The sequence below is a fragment of the Macaca fascicularis genome, chromosome 3 (assembly GCF_037993035.2).
Source record: "Macaca fascicularis isolate 582-1 chromosome 3, T2T-MFA8v1.1".
NCBI classification, from domain to species: domain Eukaryota; kingdom Metazoa; phylum Chordata; class Mammalia; order Primates; family Cercopithecidae; genus Macaca; species Macaca fascicularis.
Window position 1 is genome coordinate 49,624,336 of NC_088377.1, and position 26,692 is coordinate 49,651,027.

Here is a 26,692-nt window from a genome sequence, read left to right on the forward strand (position 1 = left end):
AGACTAGCTAATGATTTTTTTTTTTTTTTTTTTTTTTACAGTTGTAGCCCTTCGAGTGGGCCTGAACCAGGGTGGAGGAGGTGCTCCCTGGGCAGGCTACGAGGGCTGCAGGATGACCAGGTAGATGTGGCAGTGTTCCAAGAAAAGTGATGACAGCCCTTGAATATTTGTCCTCATCCAAATCTCATGTTGAGTTGTAATCCCCAGTGTTGCAGGTGGGGCCCGGTGGGAGGTGTTTGGATTATTGGGGGCAGATCCCTGTTGAATGGCTTGGACCATCCCCTTGGTTATGAGTGAGCTCTCATTCTGAGTTCACACAAGATCTGGTCTTTTAGAAGTGTGTGGGCCGGGCACAGTGGCTCACGCCTGTAATCCCAGCACTTTGGGAGGCCAAGGCAAGGAGATCACCTGAGGTCGGGAGTTTGAGACCAGCCTGACCAACATGGAGAAAACCCGTCTTTACTAAAAATACAAAATTAGCTGGGCATGGTGGTGCATGCCTGTAATCCCAGCTACTTGGGAGGCTGAGGCAGGAGAATCGCTTGAACCCAGGAGGCAGAGGTTGCGGTGAGCCAAGATCGCGCCATTGCACTCCAGCCTGGGCAACAAGAGCGGAACTACATCTAAAAAAAAAAAAAGGAAAGAAGCATGTGGCATTGGCTGGGTTTGGTGGCTCACACCTGCAATCCCAGCACTTTGGGAGGCCAAGGTGGGCAGATCATTTGAGGTTAGGAGTTCGATATCTGCCTGGCCGTCATGGTGAAACTCTGTCTCTAGTAAAAATACAAAAATTAGTCAGGTGCAGTGGTGGGCACCTGTAATCCCAGCTACTCGGGAGGCTGAGTCAGGAGAATCACTTGAACCCAGGAGCCGGAGTTTGCAATGAGCCGAGATTGCGCCAATGCACTCCAGACTGGATGACAGGCTGTCTCAAAAAAAAAAAAAAAGAAAGAAAAAAGAAATGTGTGTGGTCCCTCCCCTACACCCTTTGCCTCTCTCTTGCTTCTGCTTTTGCCATGTGACCAGCCTGCTCTCCCTTCACCTTCTGCCATGATTGGAAGTTTCCTGAAACCTCCCTAGAAGCAAACATCAGCACCATCCTTCTGGTATGGCCTATAGAACTGTGAGTCAATTAGACCTCTTTTCTTTATAAATGACCCAGGCTCAGGTATTTCTTTATAGCAATGCAAGAAAGGCCTAATAGAGGTGGCTAGCTCTTGTGTATGTAATGCATCTGGAGAGAAAGGACAGAGAGAATTGTCCATGGAATGGGTGACTGCCTTAGCTCTTCTGTTTTTCCTGGGTTGGCAGCTACAGAGTTAGAGGTCAAAGGGGTCTCTCAGATGTCAAGGATGAGGAAGAGAGACTTGTCAGATCATGTGTGGTATGGTTTGGCTGTGTCCCCACCCAAATCTCATCTTGAATTTTAGCTCCCATAATTCCCATGTGTTGTGGGAAGGACCCAGTGGGAGACAATTGAATCATGGGGGCAGGTTCCCTCATACTGTTCTTGTGGTAATGAATAAGTAAGTCTCACGAGATCTGATGGTTTTATCAGGGGAAACCCCTTTCACTTGACTCTCATCCTCTCTCTTGCCTGCTGCCATGTAAGATGTGCCTTTCACCTTCCACCATGATTGTGAGGCCTCCCCAGCCATGTGGAACTGTGAGTTCATTAAACCATTTGTTCTGTATAAATTACCCAGTCTCTGGTATGTCTTTCTCTTCCTCCTCCTCCTCCTACTCTTCTTCCTTCTCTTCCTCCTCCTCCTCTCCTTCCTCCTTTCCTCCTCCTCCTCCTTCTTCTTCCTCTTCTTCTTCTTTCTTCTTCCTCTTCCTCTTCTGTTTTTTGAGACAGAGTCTCGCTCTGTCACCCAGGCTGGACAGCAGTGGTGCGATCTCAGCTCACTGCACCCTCTGCCTCCCAGGTTCAAGTGATTCTCCTGCCTCAGCCTCCCAAGTAGCTGGATTACAGGTGGCTGCCACAACACCTGGCTAATTTTTGTACTTTTAGTAGAGACTGGGTTTCACAATGATGCCTAGGCTTGTTTCGAACTCCTGACCTCAAGTGATCTGCCACCTCGGCCTCCCAAAGTGCTAGGATTACAGGCATGAACCACCACACCTGGCCTTGGGTATGTTTTTATCAGCAGTGTGAAAATGGATAAGTACAATGTGCAAGCCAGACAATATAAGGTCTCCAAAACGCAGAATGTGAGGTACAGAAGGAATGTGTGTGGGGGCATTTGTGGGAGTACAACCTTCTGCTGGAGTTGATGCCTGAGCACCTTGATAGATGAACATGTCCCAGTGTGGCTAGGGTGGAAACAGCAGGTAATACTGGACAGAGGCATATAAGTACAGTTCTCCACCACTATACAGATGTCAAAACCCAGAGCCACACTACTAACAATTCAAGTTCCTTCTTCTTCTTCTTTTTTTTTGAGACGATGTCTCACTCTGTCACCAGGCTGGAGTGCAGTGTCATGATCTCAGCTCACTGCAACCTCCACCTCCTGGGTTCAAGTGATTCTCGTGCCCTAGCCTCCCAAGTAGCTGGGATAACAGGTGTGCACCACCACACCTGGCAAGTTTTTTTGTATTTTTAGTAGAGATGGGATTTCACTCTGTTGGCCAAACTGGTCTCGAACTCCTGACCGCAAGTGATCCACCCGTCTTGGCCTCCCAAAGTGTTGGGATTACAGGCATAAGCCACCACACCTGGCCCTAAAAATTCAAGTTACAAATTACAGTCAAGACTCAGAAAATTATCTAGTGACACCTTGCCCACTAGCCAAACGGTTATATTCCACAGAAGACACAAGGGTCTACACGAGGGGTCCCCAACCCCCTGGCCCCAGGCCAGAACAGGTCCGTGGCCTGTTAGGAACTAGGATTCACAGCAAGAAGTGAGCAACGGGCCAGCAAAGCTGAGCTCTAACCCTATTGTGAACTGTGCATGCACCCTCCTTATGAGAATCTAATGGTAAATGTAATGTGCTTGAATCATCCTGGAACCATCCCCCAACAGCCCCCAGTCCCAGTCCTTGGAAAAATTGTCTTCCATGAAATCGGTTCCTGGTGCCAAAAAGGTTGGGGACTGCTAGTCTACACCACCAGTGAGATTTCTTCAAATCTACAGGTTTACTCGACCCTTCCTATGCCCCTGAAAGAGGGACTTGAGCTTCAATATCACGAGGTGACCAGGTATCTTTCAGCCTGGATGTGTCAGAGTTGACTAGCACCACATCTGTCTGGTGATCTGGGGCTACTGTAGGAGACAGTCATAAATCATAGCACTTTCTCTGGTTTCTCTCAACTCACAGGCTCAACAGAAAGCACTAGTATTGAAGATAATACAAGTTCTGCATCCACACCCAGTTCAAGTGACTCTTTTACCACTTTTAGTGGCTATGGGATATCAACCAAATTTACTACTGTAAAACCCATTGTCTCTGCCACCATCTCAGAGGGCTCGAAATATACAACCTTCCACAGCAGCCAAGGCTCCAGTCACACAACACTCTTCCCTCACAGCACCACAAGCTCAGGCATCACTGAAACATCTAAACACGTCCACAACAGCACTGGCTCAACACACACAACACTGTCCCCTGCCAGTTCCACAAGCGCTGGCCTTCAGGAAGAATCTGGAACTTTCCAGAGCTGGCCAAACTCAAATGACACAACACCTTCACATCCTAGCACCACATCAGCCCCTGCTGAAGTATCTACAACCTACCACAGCAGACAGACCTCAATTACAACAACACAATTTTCTGCCAGCTCAAAAACCTTGGACCATGGTGAGGAATCAACAAAAGTCCACAGCAGTGCAGATGGAACTGGAACAACACTCTTACCTACCCGCTCCACAACCTCAGTTCTTGGAGAATACACAGTATCACCCATCAGTTCAGGCTCAACGGAAACAGCAATGTTAAGTGGCAGTACCACAACACCAGGCCTCAGTAAGAAACCTACCACCATCTACGGTAGCCCCAGAGCAGCAGACACAACACTTTCCCCTGCCAGCAAGACAAGCTCAGGCATCAGGGAAGAACTCACCACATCCCACAGCCGACCAGGCTCAATGCACACAACACTGTTACCTGCCAGTGCTACAACTTCAGGGCTCAGTGAGAAGCCTACAACCATCCCCAGCATGCCAGACTCAGTGCACACAACGCTGTTACTGGCCAGCACCACAACATCAGGCCTCAGTGAAAAATCAACAACTTCCCACAGCAGCCCAGGCTCAACGGAGACAATACTCTTCCCTGAAAGCACTACAACCTCAGGACGCAGTGAAGAATCAACAACTTCCTACAGTAGCACAACTCACACACCATCACCTCCTAGAACCACATCTGCCCTTGTTAAAGAATCTTCAAGTTACCACAGTAACCTGGGCTCTCCTGCAACAAAACACTTCCCTGACAGCTCCACAACCTCAGGCCATAGTGAGGAATCAACAGCATCCCACAGCAGCCCAGACGCAATGGAAACCACATTCTTACCCAACCGCTCCACGGTCTCAGCTCTGCTTGGAGAATCTACAACCTCACCCATCAGTTCAGGCTCAGTGGAAACAACAATGTTACCCAGCAGTACCACACCACCAGGCCTCAGGGACAAAACGACCACTTTCCACAGTAGCCCCAGATCACCAGACACAACACTCTCACCTGCCAGCACGACAAGCTCAGCTGTCAGTGAAAAATCCACCACCTCCCTCAGCCGACCAGGGTCAACGCACACAACGGCGTTCCCTGACAGCACCACCATACCAGGCCACAGTCAGAAATCGACAACTTCCCACAGCAGCCCAGGCTCAACAGACACAACACTGTTCCCTGGCAGGACCACAGCATCATCCCTTGGTCAAGAATCCAAAACCTTCCACAGCAGCCCAGGCTCCACTCATACCACACTCTTCCCTGACAACTCCACAACCTCAGGCCTCCTTGAAGCATCTACACCCGTCCACAGCAGCACTGGTTCACCATACAAAACACTGTCCTCTGTCCGATCTACAACCCATCAGGGGGAACCTACCACCCTCATGAGCTGGTCAAGCTCAAATGACACTACGCCTACACCTCCTACTACCACATCAGCCTTTGTTGATGTATCTACATCCTACCAAAGCAGCCCGAGATCAACTCCAACAATCCACTTTTCTCGAGGCTCCACAAGCTTGGGCCGTAGTGAGGAATCAACAATAGTCCACAGCAGCCCAGATGCAACTGGAACAACACCCTCACCTGCCCACTCCACAGCCTCAGGTCGTGGAGAATCTACAATCTCACCGATCAGTCCAGTCGCAGCTGAAATAACAACATTACCTGGCAGTACCACAACAACAGGCCTCAGTGAGACATCTACCACCTTCCACAGTAGCCCCAGATCACCGACCACAACACTCTCACATACCAGCATGACAAGCCTAGGCGTCAGTGAAGAATCCACCACCTCCCATAGCCAACCGGGCTCAACTCACTCAACAGTGTCACCTGCCAGCACCACCATGCCAGGCCTCAGTGAGGAATCTACCACCATCTACAGTAGCCCAGGCTCAACTGAAACCACAGTGTCCCCTCGCAGCAGCATGACCTCAATTCGTGGGGAAGAATCCACAACCTTCCACAGCCTGCCAGCCTCAACTCACGCAACACTGTTCACTGAGGTCACCACCACCTTGGGACACACTGCGAAATCTACAGCCTTCCCCGGCAGCCTTGTCTCCACCCAAACAGTGTTACCTGCCACCCTCACAACCACAGACCTCGGTGAGGAAACAACAACCTTCCTCAGCACCTCAGGCTCAAGTGCAACAACCCTCCCACCTGCCCGCTCCACAACCACAGGCCTTGTTGGACAATCTACAATCTCACCCATGAGTCCAACCTCAACTGATACAACAACAACTTTATCTGGCATTACCACATCACCAAGCCTCAGTGAGAAATCTACCACCTTCTACGCTAGCCTCAGGTCACCAGATGCAACACTCTCACCTGCAACCACAACAAGCTCAGGCGTCAGTGAAGAATCCAGCACATCCCTTAGTCAACCAGGCTCAAAGCACACAACAGCCTTCCCCGACAGCACCACCATGTCAGGCCTCAGTCAGGAACCTACAACTTCCCACAGCAGCCAAAGTTCAACAGACACAGCACTGTCCCCTGGCAGTACCACAGCCTCATCCCTTGATCAAGATTTTACAACCTTCCCCAGCAGCCCAGGCTCCACTGAAACCACAGTCTCAACTGAAAACACCACAACCTCAGGCCTCGATGAAGCATCTACACCCATCCACAGAAGCACTGGCTCACGACACACAACACTGTCCCCTGCCAGCTCCACAAGCCCTCAGGGAGGCCTTCAGGGAGAATCTACCACCTTCCAGAACCACCCAGGCTCAACTCACACAGCACCTTCACCTCCTAGCACCACAACTACACTTGTTGAAGAATCTACTACCGCCAACAGCAGCCCGGGCTCAACTGCAACAACACACTTCCCTGACAGCTTCACAACCTCAGGCCATAGTGAGGAATCAACAGCATCCCACAACAGCCCAGATGCAATGGAAACCACATTCTTACCCACCCGCTCCACGGTCTCAGTTCTTGTTGGAGAATCTACAACCTCACCCATCAGTTCAGGCTCAGTGGAAACAACAATGTTACCCAGCAGTAACACAATAGTAGGCCTCAGTGAGACATCGACCACTTTGCACAGTAGCCCCAGATCATCAAACACAACACTCTCACCTGGCAGTAGGAGAAGCTCAGGTGTCAGTGAAGAATCCACCACCTCCCTCAGCCAACCAGGGTCAATGCACACAACGGTGTTCCCTGAAAGCACCACCATACTAGGCCTCAGTCAGGAATCTACAATTTCCCACAGCAGCCCAGGCTCAAGAAACACAACATTGTTCCCTGGCAGTACCACAGCATCATCCCTTGGTCAAGAATCCACAATCTTCCACAGCAGCCCAGGCTCCACTCACACCACACTTTTCCCTGACAACACCACACCCTCAGGCCTCGTTGAAGCATCTACGCCTGTCCACAGCAGGACTGGCTCAACACACACAACACTGTCCTCTGTCGGGTCTACAACCCATCAGGGGGGAGCTACCACACTTGCCAGCTGGTCAGGCTCAAATGACACTACACCTGCACCGCCTTCTACCACATCAACATTTGTTAATGTATCTACAGCCTACCAAAGCAGCCCGAGCTCAACGACAACAACTCACTTTTCTCTCAGCTCCACAAGCTTGGGCCAGAGTGAGGAATCAACAATAGTCCACAACAGCCCAGATGTAACTGGAACAACACCCTCACCCACCCATTCCACAGCCTCAGGTCGTGGAGAATCTACAATCTCACCAATCAGTTCAGGCACAACTGAAATAAAAATGTTACCTGGCAGTACCACAACAACAGGCCACAGTGAGACATCTACCACCTTACACAGTAGCCCCAGATCACTGACCACAACATTCTCACCTGCCAGCATGACAAGCCTAGGCATCGGTGAAGAATCCACCACCTCCCATAGCCAACCGGGCTCAACTCACTCAACAGTGTCACCGGCCAGCACCACCACACCAGGCCTCAGTGAGGAATCTACCACCATCTACAGCAGCCCAGGCTCAACTGAAACCACAGTGTCCCCTGACAGCAGCACAACCTCAATTAGTGGAGAAGAATCCACAACCTTCCACAACCGGCTAGCCTCAACTCACACAACACTGTTCACTGAGGTCACCACCACCTTGGGACTTACTCAGGAATCCACAGCAATCCCCGGCAGCCTTGTCTCCACGCAAACGGTGTTACCTGCCACTCTCACAATCACAGACCTCAGTGAGGAACCAAGAACCTTCCCCAGGAGCTCAAGCTCAAGTGGAACAACACTCTCACCTGCCCGCTCTACAACCTCAGCCCTTGTTGGACAATCTACAATCTCACCCATGAGTCCAACCTCAACTGATACAACAACTTTACCTGGCATTACCACATCACCAAGCCTCAGTGAGAAATCTACCACCTTCTACACTAGCCCCAGATCACCAGATGCAACACTCTCACCTGCAACCACAACAAGCTCAGGCGTCAGTGAAGAATCCAGCACATCCCTTAGTCAACCAGGCTCAAAGCACACAAAAGCGTTCCCTGACAGCACCACCATGTCAGGCCTCAGTCAGGAACCTACAACTTCCCACAGCAGTCAAAGTTCAACAGACACAGCACTGTCCCCTGGCAGTACCACAACGTCATCCCTTGATCAAGATTTAACAACTTTCCACAGCAGCCCAGGCTCCACTGAAACCACAGTCTCACATGAAAACACCACAACCTCAGGCCTCAACGAAGCATCTACACCCATCCACAGCAGCACTGGCTCACGACACACAACACTGTACTCTGCCAGCTCCACAAGCCCTCAGGGAGACGTTCAGGGAGAATTTACCACCTTCCAGACCCACCCAGGCTCAACTCACACAGCACCTTCACCTCCTAGCACCACAACTACCCTTGTTGAAGAATCTACTAACGCCGACAGCAGCCCGGGCTCAACTGCAACAACACACTACCCTGACAGCTCCACAACCTCAGGCCATAGTGAGGAATCAACAACATCCCACAGCAGCCCAGACACAATGCAAAACACATTCTTACCCACGCGCACCACAGTCTCAGTTCTTGTTGGAGAATCTACAACCTCACCCATGAGTTCAGGCTCAGTGGAAACAACAATATTACCCGACAGTACCACAACACCAGGCCTCAGTGAGAAATCGACCACTTTCCACAGTAGCCCCAGATCACCAGACACAACACGCTTACCTGCCAACACGAAAAGCTCAGGTGTCAGTCAAGAATCCACCACCTCCCTCAGCCGACCAGGGTCAACACACACAACGGCGTTCTCTGACAGCACTACCATACGAGGCTTCAGTCAGGAATCTACAACTTCCTACAGCAGCCCAGGCTCAACTGACACAACACTGTTCCCCAGCAGGACCACAGCATCATCCCTTGGTCAAGAATCCACAACCTTCCACAGCAGCCCACGCTCGACTGAAACCACAGTCTCACCTAAAAACACTACAACCTCAGGCCTTGATGAAGCATCCACTCCCATCCACAGTACCACTGGATCACGACACACAACACTGTCCCCTGTCAGCTCCACAAGCCCAGGCCCTCAGGGAGAATTTACTACCTTCCAAACCCCCCCAGGATCAATTCACACAGCACCTTCACCTCCCAGCACCACAACTACCCTTGTTGAAGAATCTACTACCGCCGACAGCAGCCCGGGCTCAACTGTAACAACACACTTCCCTGACAGCTCCACAACCTCAGGCCATAGTAAGGAATCAACAGCATCCCACAGCAGCCCAGACACAATGGAAACCACATTCTTACCTACCCGCTCCATGGTCTCAGCTATTGTTGGAGAATCTACAACCTCACCCATCAGTTCAGGCTCAGTGGAAACAACAATATTACCCAACAGTACCACAACACCAGGCCTCAGTGAGAAATCGACCACTTTCCACAGTAGACCCAGGTCACCAGACACAACACCCTCACCTGGCAGCACGACAAGGTCAGGTGTCAGTGAAGAATCGACCACCTCCCTCAGCCGACCAGGGTCAATGTACACAACAGCGTTCCCTGACAGCAGCACCCTACCACAGGAATCTACAACTTCCCACAGCAGCCCAGGCTCAACTGACACAACACTGTCCCCTGGCAGTACCACAGCATCATCTCTTGGTCAAGAATCCAAAACCTTCCATAGCAGCCCAGGCTTCCCTCACACCACACTCTTCCCTGACAACACCACAACCTCAGGCCTCGTTGAAGCATCTACGCCCGTCTACAGCAGAACTGGCTCACCACACACAACACTGTCCCCTATCGGCTCTACAACCCGTCATGGAGAAGCTACCACCTTGCTGAGCTGGTCAAGCTCAAATGACACTACGCCTGCACCTCCTACTACCACATCAGCCTTTGTTGATGTATCTACATCCTACCATAGCAGCCCGAGCTCAACTCCAACAACTCACTTTTCTGTCAGCTCCACAAGCTTGGGCCGTAGTGAGGAATCAACAATAGTCCACAGCAGCCCAGATGCAACTGGAACAACACCCTCACCCACCCACTCCACAACCTCAGGTCGTGGAGAATCTACAATCTCACCCATCAGTCCAGGCACAGCTGAAATAACAATGTTACCTGGCAGTACCACAACAACAGGCCTCAGAGAGACATCTACCACCTTCCACAGTAGCCCCAGATCACCGACCACAACACTCTCACCTGCCAGCGCGACAAGCCTTGGCGTCAGTGAAGAATCCACCACCTCCCATAGCCAACCGGGCTCAACTCACTCAACAGTGTCACCGGCCGGGACCACCACGCCAGGCCTCAGTGAGGAATCTACCACCATCTACAGCAGCCCACACTCAACTGAAACCACAGTGTCCCCTGGCAGCAGCACGACCTTAATTCGTGGGGAAGAATCCACAACCTTCCATAGCCTGCCAGCCTCAACTCACACAACACTGTTCACTGAGGTCACCACCACCTTGGGACTCACTCAGGAATCTACAGCTTTCCCCGGCAGCCTTGTCTCCACCCAAACAGTGTTACCTGCCACCCTCACAACCACAGACCTCGCTGAGGAACCAAGAACCTTCCCCAGCAGCTCAGGCTCAAGTGGAACAACACTCTCACCTGCCCACTCCACAACCTCAGGCCTTGTTGGACAATCTGCAACCTCACCCATGAGTCCCAGCTCAACTGATACAATAACAACTTTACCTGGCATTACCACATTACCAAGCCTCAGTGAGAAATCTACCACCTTCTACACTAGCCCCAGATCACCAGATGCAGCACTCTCACCTGCAACCACAACAAGCTCAGGCGTCAGTGAAGAATCCAGCACATCCCTTAGTCAACCAGGCTCAAAGCACACAACAGCCTTTCCCGACAGCACCACCATGTCAGGCCTCAGTCAGGAACCTACAACTTCCCACAGCAGCCAAAGTTCAACAGACACAGCACTGTCCCCTGGCAGTACCACAGCCTCATCCCTTGATCAAGATTTTACAACCTTCCCCAGCAGCCCAGGCTCCACTGAAACCACAGTCTCACCTGAAAACACCACAACCTCAGGCCTCGAAGAAGCCTCTACACCCATCCACAGCAGCACTGGCTCACGACACACAACACTGTCCCCTGCCAGCTCCACAAGCCCAGGCCTTCAGGGAGAATTTACCACCTTCCAAACCCACCCAGGCTCAACTCACACAGCACCTTCACCTCCCAGCACCACAACTACCCTTGTTGAAGAGTCTACTACCGCCGTCAGCAGCCCCGGCTCAACTGCAACAACACACTTCCCTGACAGCTCCACAACCTCAGGCCATAGTAAGGAATCAACAGCATCCCACAGCAGCCCAGACACAATGGAAACCACATTCTTACCCAGCCGCTCCACGGTCTCAGCTCTTGTTGGAGAATCTACAACCTCACCCATCAGTGCAGGCTCAGTGGAAACAACAATATTACCCGACAGTACCACAACACCAGGCCTCAGTGAGAAATCGACCACTTTCCACAGTAGCCCCAGATCACCAGACACAACACTCTCACCTGGCAGCACGAGAAGCTCAGGTGTCAGTCAAGAATCCACCACCTCCCTCAGCCGACCAGGGTCAACGCACACAACGGCGTTCCCTGACAGCACCACCATACCAGGCTTCAGTCAGGAATCTACAACTTCCCACAGCAGCCCAGGCTCAACTGACACAACACTGTCCCCTGGCAGTACCACAGCATCATCTCTTGGTCAAGAATCCAAAACCTTCCAAAGCAGCCCAGGCTTCACTCACACCACACTCTTCCCTGACAGCACCACAACCTCAGGCCTCGTTGAAGCATCTACGCCCGTCTACAGCAGGACTGGCTCACCACACACAACACTGTTCCCTGTCGGCTCTACAACCCGGCAGGGGGAAGCTACCACCCTCGCGAGATGGTCAAGCTCAAATGACACTACGCCTGCACCTCCTACTACCACATCAACCTATGTTGATGTATCTACATCCTACCATAGCAGCCCGAGCTCAACTCCAACAACCCACTTTTCTGTCAGCTCCACAAGCTTGGGCCGTAGTGAGGAATCAACAGTAGTGCACAGCAGCCCAGATGCAACTGGAACAAAACCCTCACCCACCCATTCCACAGCCTCAGGTCGTGGAGAATCTGCAATCTCACCCATCAGTCCAGGCGCAGCTGAAATAACAATGTTACCTGGCAGTACCACAACAACAGGCCTCAGAGAGACATCTACCACCTTCCACAGTAGCCCCAGATCACCGACCACAACACTCTCACCTGCCAGCGTGACAAACCTAGGCGTCAGTGAAGAATCCACCACATCCCATAGTCAACCGGGCTCAACTCACTCAACAGTGTCTCCGGCCAGCACCACCACGCCAGGCCTCAGTGAAGAATCTACCACCATCTACAGCAGCCCAGGCTCAACTGAAAACACAGTGTCCCCTGGCAGCAGCACGACCTCAATTCGTGGGGAAGAATCCACAACCTTCCATAGCCTGCCAGCCTCAACTCACACAACACTGTTCACTGAGGACACCACCACCTTGGGACTCACTGAGCAATCTACAGCCCTCCCCGGCAGCCTTGTCTCCACCCAAACAGTGTTACCTGCCACCCTCACAACCACAGACCTCGGTGAGGAACCAACAACCTTCCCCAACACCTCAGGCTCAAGTGCAACAACCCTCCCACCTGCCCGCTCCACAACCTCAGGCCTTGTTGGACAACCTACAACCTCACCCATGAGTCCAACCTCAACTGATACAACAACAACTTTACCTGGCATTACCACATCACCAAGCCTCAGTGAGAAATCTACCACCTTCTACACTAGCCCCAGATCACCAGATGCAACACTCTCACCTGCAACCACAACAAGCTCAGGCGTCAGTGAAGAATCCAGCACATCCCTTAGTCAACCAGGCTCAAAGCACACAACAGCCTTTCCCGACAGCACCACCATGTCAGGCCTCAGTCAGGAACCTACAACTTCCCACAGCAGCCAAAGTTCAACAGACACAGCACTGTCCCCTGGCAGTACCACAGCCTCATCCCTTGATCAAGATTTTACAACCTTCCCCAGCAGCCCAGGCTCCACTGAAACCACAGTCTCACCTGAAAACACCACAACCTCAGGCCTCGAAGAAGCCTCTACACCCATCCACAGCAGCACTGGCTCACGACACACAACACTGTCCCCTGCCAGCTCCACAAGCCCAGGCCTTCAGGGAGAATTTACTACCTTCCAAACCCACCCAGGCTCAACTCACACAGCACCTTCACCTCCCAGCACCACAACTACCCTTGTTGAAGAGTCTACTACCGCCGTCAGCAGCCCTGGCTCAACTGCAACAACACACTTCCCTGACAGCTCCACAACCTCAGGCCATAGTAAGGAATCAACAGCATCCCACAGCAGCCCAGACACAATGGAAACCACATTCTTACCTACCCGCTCCATGGTCTCAGCTATTGTTGGAGAATCTACAACCTCACCCATCAGTGCAGGCTCAGTGGAAACAACAATATTACCCGACAGTACCACAACACCAGGCCTCAGTGAGAAATCGACCACTTTCCACAGTAGCCCCAGGTCACCAGACACAACACCCTCACCTGGCAGCACGACAAGGTCAGGTGTCAGTGAAGAATCGACCACCTCCCTCAGCCGACCAGGGTCAATGTACACAACAGCGTTCCCTGACAGCAGCACCCTACCACAGGAATCTACAACTTCCCACAGCAGCCCAGGCTCAACTGACACAACACTGTCCCCTGGCAGTACCACAGCATCATCTCTTGGTCAAGAATCCAAAACCTTCCATAGCAGCCCAGGCTTCCCTCACACCACACTCTTCCCTGACAACACCACAACCTCAGGCCTCGTTGAAGCATCTACGCCCGTCTACAGCAGAACTGGCTCACCACACACAACACTGTCCCCTATCGGCTCTACAACCCGTCATGGAGAAGCTACCACCTTGCTGAGCTGGTCAAGCTCAAATGACACTACGCCTGCACCTCCTACTACCACATCAGCCTTTGTTGATGTATCTACATCCTACCATAGCAGCCCGAGCTCAACTCCAACAACTCACTTTTCTGTCAGCTCCACAAGCTTGGGCCGTAGTGAGGAATCAACAATAGTCCACAGCAGCCCAGATGCAACTGGAACAACACCCTCACCCACCCACTCCACAACCTCAGGTCGTGGAGAATCTACAATCTCACCCATCAGTCCAGGCACAGCTGAAATAACAATGTTACCTGGCAGTACCACAACAACAGGCCTCAGAGAGACATCTACCACCTTCCACAGTAGCCCCAGATCACCGACCACAACACTCTCACCTGCCAGCGCGACAAGCCTTGGCGTCAGTGAAGAATCCACCACCTCCCATAGCCAACCGGGCTCAACTCACTCAACAGTGTCACCGGCCGGGACCACCACGCCAGGCCTCAGTGAGGAATCTACCACCATCTACAGCAGCCCACACTCAACTGAAACCACAGTGTCCCCTGGCAGCAGCACGACCTTAATTCGTGGGGAAGAATCCACAACCTTCCATAGCCTGCCAGCCTCAACTCACACAACACTGTTCACTGAGGTCACCACCACCTTGGGACTCACTCAGGAATCTACAGCTTTCCCCGGCAGCCTTGTCTCCACCCAAACAGTGTTACCTGCCACCCTCACAACCACAGACCTCGCTGAGGAACCAAGAACCTTCCCCAGCAGCTCAGGCTCAAGTGGAACAACACTCTCACCTGCCCACTCCACAACCTCAGGCCTTGTTGGACAATCTGCAACCTCACCCATGAGTCCCAGCTCAACTGATACAATAACAACTTTACCTGGCATTACCACATTACCAAGCCTCAGTGAGAAATCTACCACCTTCTACACTAGCCCCAGATCACCAGATGCAGCACTCTCACCTGCAACCACAACAAGCTCAGGCGTCAGTGAAGAATCCAGCACATCCCTTAGTCAACCAGGCTCAAAGCACACAACAGCCTTTCCCGACAGCACCACCATGTCAGGCCTCAGTCAGGAACCTACAACTTCCCACAGCAGCCAAAGTTCAACAGACACAGCACTGTCCCCTGGCAGTACCACAGCCTCATCCCTTGATCAAGATTTTACAACCTTCCCCAGCAGCCCAGGCTCCACTGAAACCACAGTCTCACCTGAAAACACCACAACCTCAGGCCTCGAAGAAGCCTCTACACCCATCCACAGCAGCACTGGCTCACGACACACAACACTGTCCCCTGCCAGCTCCACAAGCCCAGGCCTTCAGGGAGAATTTACCACCTTCCAAACCCACCCAGGCTCAACTCACACAGCACCTTCACCTCCCAGCACCACAACTACCCTTGTTGAAGAGTCTACTACCGCCGTCAGCAGCCCCGGCTCAACTGCAACAACACACTTCCCTGACAGCTCCACAACCTCAGGCCATAGTAAGGAATCAACAGCATCCCACAGCAGCCCAGACACAATGGAAACCACATTCTTACCCAGCCGCTCCACGGTCTCAGCTCTTGTTGGAGAATCTACAACCTCACCCATCAGTGCAGGCTCAGTGGAAACAACAATATTACCCGACAGTACCACAACACCAGGCCTCAGTGAGAAATCGACCACTTTCCACAGTAGCCCCAGATCACCAGACACAACACTCTCACCTGGCAGCACGAGAAGCTCAGGTGTCAGTCAAGAATCCACCACCTCCCTCAGCCGACCAGGGTCAACGCACACAACGGCGTTCCCTGACAGCACCACCATACCAGGCTTCAGTCAGGAATCTACAACTTCCCACAGCAGCCCAGGCTCAACTGACACAACACTGTCCCCTGGCAGTACCACAGCATCATCTCTTGGTCAAGAATCCAAAACCTTCCAAAGCAGCCCAGGCTTCACTCACACCACACTCTTCCCTGACAGCACCACAACCTCAGGCCTCGTTGAAGCATCTACGCCCGTCTACAGCAGGACTGGCTCACCACACACAACACTGTCCCCTGTCGGCTCTACAACCCGGCAGGGGGAAGCTACCACCCTCGCGAGATGGTCAAGCTCAAATGACACTACGCCTGCACCTCCTACTACCACATCAACCTATGTTGATGTATCTACATCCTACCATAGCAGCCCGAGCTCAACTCCAACAACCCACTTTTCTGTCAGCTCCACAAGCTTGGGCCGTAGTGAGGAATCAACAGTAGTGCACAGCAGCCCAGATGCAACTGGAACAAAACCCTCACCCACCCATTCCACAGCCTCAGGTCGTGGAGAATCTGCAATCTCACCCATCAGTCCAGGCGCAGCTGAAATAACAATGTTACCTGGCAGTACCACAACAACAGGCCTCAGAGAGACATCTACCACCTTCCACAGTAGCCCCAGATCACCGACCACAACACTCTCACCTGCCAGCGTGACAAACCTAGGCGTCAGTGAAGAATCCACCACATCCCATAGCCAACCGGGCTCAACTCACTCAACAGTGTCTCCGGCCAGCACCACCACGCCAGGCCTCAGTGAGGAATCTACCACCATCTACAGCAGCCCAGGCTCAACTGAAAACACAGTGTCTCCTGGCAGCACCACAACCTCCATTCATGGTGAACAATCTACAGCTTTCCCTGGCAGCCCACGCTTCACCGAAATAGTGTTACCTGCCACCCTCACAACCACAGACCTCGGTGAGGAATCAACAGCCTTCCATAGCAGCTCAGACGCAACTGGAACAACACCCTTACCTCCCCACTCCACATCCTCAGCTCTCGTTGAAGAATCTACAACTTTCTACATGAGCCCATCCACTACTTACACAACCCTCTTTCCTGCCAGTTCCAGCACATCAGGCCTCACTGTGGAATCTACCACCTTCCACACCAGTCCAAGCTTCCCTTTTACAATTGCGTCTACTGAAAGCCTGCAAACAGTGCCAGGTACTGCTCTTTCAATTTCATCCACATTTAGCTTCTTCTCCAGGCCTGTCCATGAGTCTTCTTCATCCATTACAAACTCTTGGTTCTTTACCTCTATCTTCCACTTTACTTTGGTCTACTGACTATCCAGTTTCTGGGTTTGATACCACTTCCAGTGTTCATGTGCCATTCACTGGTCCCCACACATCTATGATGACAATCTCTCCTTCCTCTATGACTCCAGGGTGGGGTTGTTGTTTTGTTGTTTGTTTGTTTGTTTTTGCATCCTTCTATGAACCCCTTCTCTGTGTTTCTTTTTTTTTTTTTTTTTTGAGACAGAGTCTTGCTCTGTTGCCCAGGGTGGAGTGCAATGGCACGATCTTGGCTCACTGCAACCTCTGCCTCCTGGGTTCAAGCGATTCTCCCGCCTCATCCTCCCGAGTGGCTTAGATTACAGGTGCCCACCACCACACCGAGCTAATTTTTATATTTTTAGTACAGACGAGTTTTTACCATGTTGACCAGGCTAGCTGCAAACTCCTGACCTCATGTGATCCACCCACCTCAGGCTCCCAAAGTGCTGGGATTACAGGCGTGAGCCATCGCGCCCGCCCGCCTTCTCTCTGTCGTCATGAGAATCTGCATCTTCTTTGGTCTCCTGTGGTTCTGTTTCACATTTCCTATTCTTGCTCCTTGCTGTTTCAGGTGATCCCAGGGGTAGAGTTTTCCTCTTTTCATACATGAGTGCTTTTTTCAGAGCTGGACCTCTTGTATCTTTTGTTTCCTTACTGTCTGCTGTTCCTCCTCACTTTCTTACTATCTCCCAGGGATGGGGGTGGCAGCAGAGGCGTCCTCATCGCTGCATGGTCATCTGGCACCATCCTCCTCTCCAGTGTGATGCTGAATGACTGGACCTGGAATGGGAGTGCGTGTTTTTGCCCTTTGGGCTCCCATGGTGACTGCTGTGGATTCTCTTTCTACACAGGGTCATGCCAGGAAGGACAAATCTGGAATGGAAAACAATGCGTCTGTCCCCAAGGCTACGTTGGTTACCAGTGCTTGTCCCCTCTGGAATCCTTCCCTGTAGGTAATGACCTTTTCTGAGACCTGCAGCTCTTTGCAGGGCCTTTGACCCCTGAAAACAGCATGGCAGTGTTGGATCAACCACTGCCTCACTTGCAGGTGGAGGAGGTGTGACTCTTCCCAGCAACACTGTAGGGAGAGCATGAACCTTCTACCTCTGCCTTCAGGGACAAAAGTAGAAGGTAGAAAAATGGGGTGGTCAATTTTTTTTTAATTTTTAATTTTTGGGGATACATAGTAGATGTATATATTTATGGAGCATACATGAGATGTCTTGTTACAGGAATGCAACGTGTAACAATCACAGCATGGAAAATGGGGTGCCCATTCCCTCAAGCATTTAATCTTTATGTCACAAACAATCCAATTGTGCTATTTTCGTTATTTTATTTTATTTTATTTTATTTTATTTTATTTTTTGAGAAAGAGTCTCGCTCTGTCTCCCAGGCTGGAGTGTGATGGCACGATCTTGGCTCACTGCAACCTCCACCTCCTGGATTCAGGCAGTTCTCCTGCCTCAGCATCCTGAGTAGTTGAGATTACAGGCATGGGCCACCATGCCCGGCTAATTTTTGTATTTTTAATAGAGACGGAGTTTCACCATATTGGCCAGGCTGGTCTGGAACTCCCGATCTTAGGTGATCTGCCTGCCTCGGCCTCCTAAAGTGCTGGGATTACAGGCATGAGCCATCGTACCCAGCTATTTTAGTTATTTTTAAATGTACAATTAAATTCTTATTGACTATAGTCACGCTGTTGTGTTAAATACCAGGTCTTACTCATTCTTTCTAACTATGCATTTTTTGTACCCATTAACCATGCCCACCTCCATCTCACCGCCACTCCACTACCCTTCCCAGCCTCTGGTAACCATCCTTCTAATCTGCCTCCATGAGTTCAGTTGTTTGGACTTTTAGATTCCACCAATAAGTGAGAACATGCAATGTTTGTCTTTCTGTGCCTGGCTTATTTCACTTAACAATGACCTCCAGCTTCATCCATGTTGTTGCAATTGACAGTATCTCATTCTTTTTAATGGCTGAATAGTACTCCATTGTGTATATGTACCAGGTCTTCTCTATACATTCATCTGTTGATGGACACTCGGGTTGTTTCTAAGTCTTGGCTATTGTGAACAGCAACAAACATGGGAGTGCAGAGATCTCTTCGATGTACTGATTTCCTTTCTTTTGGATATATACCCAGCAGTGGGATTGCTGAATTGTATGGTAGCTCTATTTTTAGTTTTAGGAATCTCCCTTTCTTTTGAGATAGGGTCTCACTCTGTGGCCCAGGCTGGAATGCAGAGGTGCAGATCATAGTTCACTGCAGCCTTGAACTCCTGGGCTCAAGTTATCCTCCAGCCTCAGCCTCTTGAGTAGCTGGGACTACAGGTGTGCACCACCACGCCTGGCTAATATTTTTACTTTTGTGGAGACAGGGTCTCACTTTGTTGCCCAGGCAGGTCTTCCCATCTCCCCAATGCACTGGGATTACAGGTGTGAGCCACAGCACTTGGCCCAGGGCCCTTTCCATTAGCTCACCTGTCCCTCTCATCAGAGGGCTTCTGTACTTAGTACTGTCCCTTCCCCTCCTGGCCACTGGCTCCTAAGGGTTTTGGGAGACAGGCAACAGAAGTCTCAGTGACCCCCACTTCCTCTTAAGTTTCCTTCACCTGCAAGACACCCACAGGCAGAGACTGTATCAATACTTGAGGACATTATTGGGAGGTCGCTGTCTCACGCATACCATGGCCTTTTCCCACAGAAACCCCGGAAAAACTCAATGCCACTTTAGGTATGACAGTGAAAGTGACTTACAGAAATTTCACAGAACAGATGAATGACTCATCCTCCCAGGAATACCAGAACTTCACTAACCTCTTCAAGAATCGGGTAAGACCAGGGCACACCCACACACCCCAGGGTGATGTCCCACATGAGAGGAAATTGGGGAGTGCACCCTGACTTAGTGATCTGAGTTCTGCTCATGAGCCCCCTCCCCACCAGTCTCCCTAAGTCTTGAAAGGAGGTCCTCTGAGAGTTTCCAGCCTTCAGCCCCACATGACCCACATTATGGCAGAGGGAGCTTCCTGGGGTGGTGGTTCTTCCCATGGGATCTTACGTGGGCTCCACGGAAGGGTGCCTAGGGCTGCCTCGAGACGGGGAACAGGAGAGTCTTCACGCTGTAGCTCTGTGTGACCTTCACTGCCTTGTTTCTTTCAGATGGATGTCGTTTTGACGGGCGACGATCTTCCACAGTATAGAGGGGTGAACATTCGGAGATTGCTGTGAGTATATTGGGGGGCAGATTTATAGATGTGGGGAAATCCTCCTTGTCCTTGCTTTCCTGCCTCCTCCTATCATGAATGGCTAGAATGTCAATACCTGGTTGGGTCAGAGAGGACTGCAGCCGCTAGGTAAGTGCGGGGGGGGCTGTGAGACCATTCATTCTTCATTCATTCATCCAGTCAACATACATTTGTTGAAAGCCAACCCCCTGCTGGGTGCTGGGAACACAGCAGTCCCGTTTTCCTGGAGCTCAGAGTGGCAGAACACAGATGGAAAAGTGGTTGTGCAGTCTGTTAGAGTTACAGTGAGGGGCACACAGGGTGCCCTGGGAGAGGTCCCAAAAGCAAACCTTGGTGAGGCAGAGGGAATTCTTTCTGGGAAAACTGGCAACAGGCTGGGCGTGGTGGCTCATGCATGCAATCTCAATGCTTTGCGAGGCCAAGGCGGGAGGATCACTTCAGGCCAGGAATTAGAGACTAGCCTGGGCAACATAGCGAGACCCCATCTCTAAAAAAAAAAAAAAAAAAAAAGTAACAGCAAAACTGAGGCTTGAAGCATGAGGAGGAATGATCCAGAGAGGGGGAAGGGAAGGAGAGGCAGTTGCAGCAGCGGGAATCAGTGAGAAGGAGCCCAGACAGGAGAGAGAGGAGGGCAGATTCCAGGAACCTAAAGACGCTCGGAACAGCTGGGTGCTTAAGAGCAAAGGAGCAGTAACTGGGCAGGAGGTTGGAAAGATGGCTCATGCCAAGTTAGTCAGACTTTCGGCATCAGCAGTGTAGGCCCATGGGGGATAGTGTCTAGTCTGCAGAGTAGACAGCTCAGTCTGGCTGTAGGATGGAGATTGCATAAGCAGAAGTCTGTACTGGAGATGATGGTGGCCTACACCAGATAGGTGACAGTATAGGAGCAAATGGGTCCAGTGTGAAAGGTCTTTGGGAGGCAGGATCAGCAGACCATGGAATTTGCTGTGGGAGAGGAGGGAGAGAAGAATGAGGAATGAGGGCAGATTTCTGGGCTGCTGGAGGTGTGGGGTGCCCTGTGCTGGGTCAAGGAATGTCATGAGAGGTAGAATGGGGGAAGGAGGTAATGAGTTTGGTGTGCACCATGTCAACTTTCAAGTGCCCAGGGCCCAGCCACATGGAGTAGTTGCATGATACAGCAGTGGAATATGCCCTAAAGAGTCTTATTTTGGGGGGATCGAGGGGCAGGGTCTTGCTCTCTTGCCCAGGCTGGAATGCAGTGGCATAATCACGGCTCATTGTAGGCTCAACCTCTCAGGTTCAAGCAATCCTCCCATCTCGGCCTCTTGAGTAGCTGGGACTACAGGCCTGTGCCATCATGCTTGGCTAATTTTTGTAATTTTTTTGTTTTGCTTTTTCTGAGACAGAGTCTTGCTCTGTCTCCCGGGCTGGAGTGCAGTGGTGCAATGTCGGCTCACTGCAGCCTCCTTCTTGCAGGTTCAAGTGATTATCCTGCCTTAGCTTCCCAAGTAGCTGGGACTACAGGCACATGTCACCACACCTGGCTAAATTTTGTATTTTTAGTAGACACACAGTTTCACCATGTTGGCCAGGCTGGTCTTGAACTCCTGACCTCAAGGCATCTGCCCGCCTTGGCCTCCCAAAGTACTGGGATTACAGGTGTAAGCCACGCCCCTGACCTAATGTTTGTAATTTTTGCAGAGATGGGGTCTTGCTATGTTGCCCAGGCTGGTCTCAAACTCCTGGGTTCAAGTGATCCTCCCGCCTCGGCCTCCCAAAGTGCTGAAATACAAGCGTGAGCCACCATGCCCAGCCTCTAAAGGGTCTTATGAGAGACACGGGCATTGGTATCCCCAGATGGATGTCGCTGGAAGTCCTGGGAGTGGGATGAGATGGCCCAGGTCGGGGGTGAGGGAGGGTCATAGCACAAAACGAGGGTCTCCCAGGAATGAAGCTGGAAAGCAGCAACATTTAAGATCTAGCCAGAGCCCCCAGTGGAGAGTGGAAAGAGGCAGACAGAGGAGTGGGAAGGGTGCCTCAAGAGTGCCGTGTCCTTGCAGCAGGGAAGAGAGGGTCCCGGTGCCCCAACCTTGCCCCTGGCTCAGCATTGGCACCCTGGTCTTTCTCTCCATTTTGGCTCAGGATTTTTTTTGTTCAAGTCCTCCTGAGTCCTACTACTGACTTATCTTTCAAAATGACAGTGACAGGTGACTTGCCTTGTCTCAAGACCTCTCCCCTCAGTTGCATCATTGGCTATTGAAGAAGTAACTTCTAGGTTATAAACTTACCTTTCTTTTTCTTTCTTTATTTTTAAAATTTTAAAATATGGGGTCTTGCTCTGTTGCCAGAAGTGCAGTGGTGCAATCATAGCTCACCGCAGCCTCAAACTCCTGGGCTCCAGCAATCCTCCTGCCACAGCCTCCTAAGTAGCCGGGACTACAAGTGTGCACCACCTTGGCTGGCTAATTTCTGTATCTTTTGTAGAGATGGTGTCTCACCATGTTGCCCAGGCTGGTCTTGAACTCCTGGCCTCAAGCAATCCTCCTACCTTGGCCTGCCAAAGTGCTGGGATGATAGGCATGAGCCACCTCACTTCCTGCCCTGTTCTTCCTTTTTAAGGCTAAATAATATTCCACAATAGACCACATTTTGTTTCTCCATTTGTCTGTTGGTGGACCCTTGGTTTGCTTCCACATTTTGGCTATGGTAAATAATGCTACTGAAAACACGAGGGTACAAATATAAATTCAAGACCTGCTTTCAGTTATTTTGTATATATACCCAGAAGTAGAATTGCTGGATCATGCATTAATTCTATTTTACATTTTTTGAGGAACTCCATACCGTTTTCCATAGCAGCTGCACTATTTTACTTTCACATCAACAGGACACAGGGATTCAAATTTCTCCACCTGTTCATCCAAGAGCCTCTGTTTTGCGAGAGATGAATTTCACTCATTGGCATTTATTGTGATCACTGATATATTTGAGATCTTGAATCGTTTTGCTCTCGTCCCTCTGTCTGGGTAGTCAGCTGCTGGGGGGAAGACTCTGTATTCTTTCTCACCTGTGGGGCACATGGCTGCTTCATCTCCCATTACCCCTCTGGGTGCTTGGTCTCCACTTGCTGGCTGGGTGGTGACACGGGTAACTGATGAAACAATTCCCACTTCCAGCAACGGTAGCATCGTGGTCAAGAATGATGTCATCCTGGAGGCAGACTACACTTTAGAGTATGAAGAACTGTTTGAAAACCTGGTAGAGATTGTAAAGGCCAAGATTATGAATGAAACCAAAACAGCTCATGATCCTGATTTGTGCAGAGGTAGGCTCACCTAAAACCCCTTGACACCTGTGGGTGTCTTGGAGATCGTGACCTTGATCTCTCCCTCCCCTATCTCTTCTTTCTTCTGGGACTCCCAAGACTCCTGCCACAGGAACCCAGAAGCCAGGCCCAGGACGCCTTCTCCAGATCCCAAACCTGCTCCCAACAGCCTCCTATTGGTCCCAGGCTGAGGCTGTCATATCCCCATTTCAGCCTCCTCATAAGCCCAGCTGCATGTCTAGGGTGGGCAAAGACCCCACGGGTATTGGCCCAGGGGAGGGTATAGTAAAGAAGAAGAGAGAGGCCTGGCTACCCCCAGGGAGGCAGAGGGAAGTGTCTCTATTCCATCTTCCTTCCTATCCACTCTCAGCAGAGGCCATACTGTGCTATAGTGAAGAGGACACTTTCGTGGATTCATCGGTGACACTGGGCTTTGACTTCCAGGGTAAGCAGCTGTGTGGAGTGTGGTCACTAAGAGTGGGGGCTGGGGTGCTTTGGCCAGGCTCATGCGTACTGCCCGCCCCTCTCCCCCAGAGCAATGCACCCAGAAGGCTGCCAAAGAATATGCCCAATTCTACTATGTGGATGTCTTGGATGGGAAGCTGGCCTGTGTGAACAAGTGCACCAAAGGAACGAAGTCCCAAATGAACTGTAATCTGGGCGTGTGTCAGCTGCAACGCAGTGGCCCCCGCTGCCTGTGAGTGTCCCCACAAGCCCAGCGCCTACTCTGTCCTGGTGGTAGGGCCCTCCCCCTCCCCAGCAGTCACCCACAGGGTGGGGGGATTGAGTAGAACTTGGCAGGTGCCTCCTCCCCACTCCTGGACATCCCTCTCCCCTGTATCCTCATCCCCACCCCCCACACCCACAAGAGTGAGGAGTAGGAGTAGATTGTAGACACAAAGGTCCAAGAGCTGGGCAATCCCTTCCTGAGAAAGTTCAAGCTATCAAGTTCCAAATCTATCTCTATCTCTATCTGTGTCTGTATCTCTACCTCTATCTATCTATATTGTTAATTTCCCTTACGTCATCCCAGGCATGCTGTCGTGGTTACCTCTAGCTGCAGCCAGAGCACTAAGTCCACAGACCATAAATTAAAGTGCAAAATAAAAAACACGATAACAGGCCCATTTAGGTGGCAGACGATTAGAGAGTAGATGGGTGAATGGCATGTGTCTGGGACGAGACACCCAACACTCTTGGGTCCCCCTGAGCCCTAGTCATTTCAATTCCTGATCTGCAGTCTCCAGGTCCCCCCAACTCCTTCAGCGCCCATCAGCCTGAGGAAGTCAGGGACCCAGGCTCTCTGGGGGCTGAGCTCCAGCCCTTGGAGTGAGGGAGATCTGGTTTCCTGTGTTTAGGAGAGTGGGTTTGCCCTTGGGATATTGGATGTGAGGGATCCCGGGGGGTCAGCCTGAGTTTGTCTGTGTCCCCAGGTGCCCAAATACGGACACACACTGGTACTGGGGAGAGACCTGTGAATGGAACATCGCCAAGAGCCTCGTGTATGGCATCGTGGGGGCTGTGGTGGCGGTGCTGCTGCTCTCATTGATCATCCTGGTCATCTTATTCAGCCTATCCCAGAGAAAACTGCACAGGTGAACTTGTGGGGCCAGCCCCACAGGCCCAGAGACAGGGGACAGACCCTGGGGCAGCCACTGTCTGAATGTCCTAAGGCTCTGCTCCTTCCAGGCCAACAGTCAGAGAGGTCAGCTGAGGCCAGACGGGGTGCCCAGACCCTCCCAGCCCTGGGTACAGCAAAGGGCGGCCTTCCTATAGGATATATCAATTTGGCAGAGTGTTTTAGTTCATTTTCTGCTATTATAACAGAATACCACCACTGGGTAATTGTAAACAATAGAAGTTTATTTGGCTCACAGTTTTGGAGGCTGGGAAGTCCAAGATCAAGGGGCTGCATCTGGTCAGGACTTTCTTGTTGCATCACAGCATGGAAAGACAGCAGTCTGCATCACATGGACAGAGAGGAAGAGAGGGCTGAACTCACTTTTTTTTTTTTTTTCTTAAGAGACAGGGTCTTGCTCTCACCCTGGAGTGCAGTGGTATCATCTCAGCTCACTGCAACCTCTGCCTCCCAGGTTGAAGCGATTCTCGTGCCTCAGCCTCCTGAGTAGCTGGGATTACAAGTGCATTCCACCATGCCTGGCTAATTTTTGTATTTTTAGTAGAGATGGGGTTTCACCATGTTGGCCAGGCTGGTCTCGAACTCCTGACCTCAAGTGATCCACCCACCCTGGCTTCCCAAAGTGCTGGGATTACAGGTATGAGCCACTGCACCCGGCCCTAAATTAAATTAAATTAAATTAAATTAAATTAAATTAAATGTTTTGTAGAGATAGGGTCTCACTATATTGCCCAGGCTGGTCTGAAACTCCTGGCCTCAAGCAGTCCTCTCACCTCAGCCTCCAAAGCTGTTGGGATTACAGGCGTGAGCTGCCGCCCCCCGGCTGTCTGAACTCACTTTTATTACACACCCACTTTCGAGATAATGACATTAATCCATTCACGAGGACAGCACCTTCATGACCTAATCACGTCTTCAAGGTCCTACCTCTCAGCTTTGCTGCGTTGGGGGTTAAATTTCCAATGCATGAACTTTAAGGGACACGTTCAAACCATAACACAGAGACTGGAAACAGAAGCTTACGTGTGGAACCTAGACTATGTAATGACATTCCCCGTGGTTAGTTATCACTCACCTGGCCACCACAGAGCACGGCACCACATGGGGAAGCTGAGATGGAGCGTCTGGGTCTCGCTTTTCCCAGCTGTAAAACGGGATAAGATGCACCTGTGAAGGTTGCTGGGAAACCCTGGCACAGTACTTGGCCCGAAGTTGGCAATTGAAGGGAGCTACCCTATGCCCCCATCTCACGGATATGGAAACTGAGG

General features: G+C 51.2%; 1 protein-coding gene across 1 annotated transcript in view; it reads left to right on the forward strand.

The window, feature by feature from the left end:
• MUC12 (mucin 12, cell surface associated) overlaps positions 1–26,692 on the forward strand; it is a 47,570-nt gene that overhangs the window by 18,015 nt on the left and 2,863 nt on the right. Inside the window, 15 exon segments of the mRNA XM_065540910.2 lie at positions 3,281–3,872; positions 4,206–7,379; positions 7,461–7,746; positions 7,912–9,198; positions 9,295–9,389; positions 9,474–12,296; positions 12,546–12,659; positions 13,425–17,126; positions 18,091–18,192; positions 19,956–20,083; positions 20,414–20,478; positions 23,637–23,785; positions 24,159–24,230; positions 24,320–24,482; positions 25,219–25,380. Of these exon segments, the coding sequence (XP_065396982.1) occupies positions 3,281–3,872; positions 4,206–7,379; positions 7,461–7,746; positions 7,912–9,198; positions 9,295–9,389; positions 9,474–12,296; positions 12,546–12,659; positions 13,425–17,126; positions 18,091–18,192; positions 19,956–20,083; positions 20,414–20,478; positions 23,637–23,785; positions 24,159–24,230; positions 24,320–24,482; positions 25,219–25,380 (12,914 nt within the window).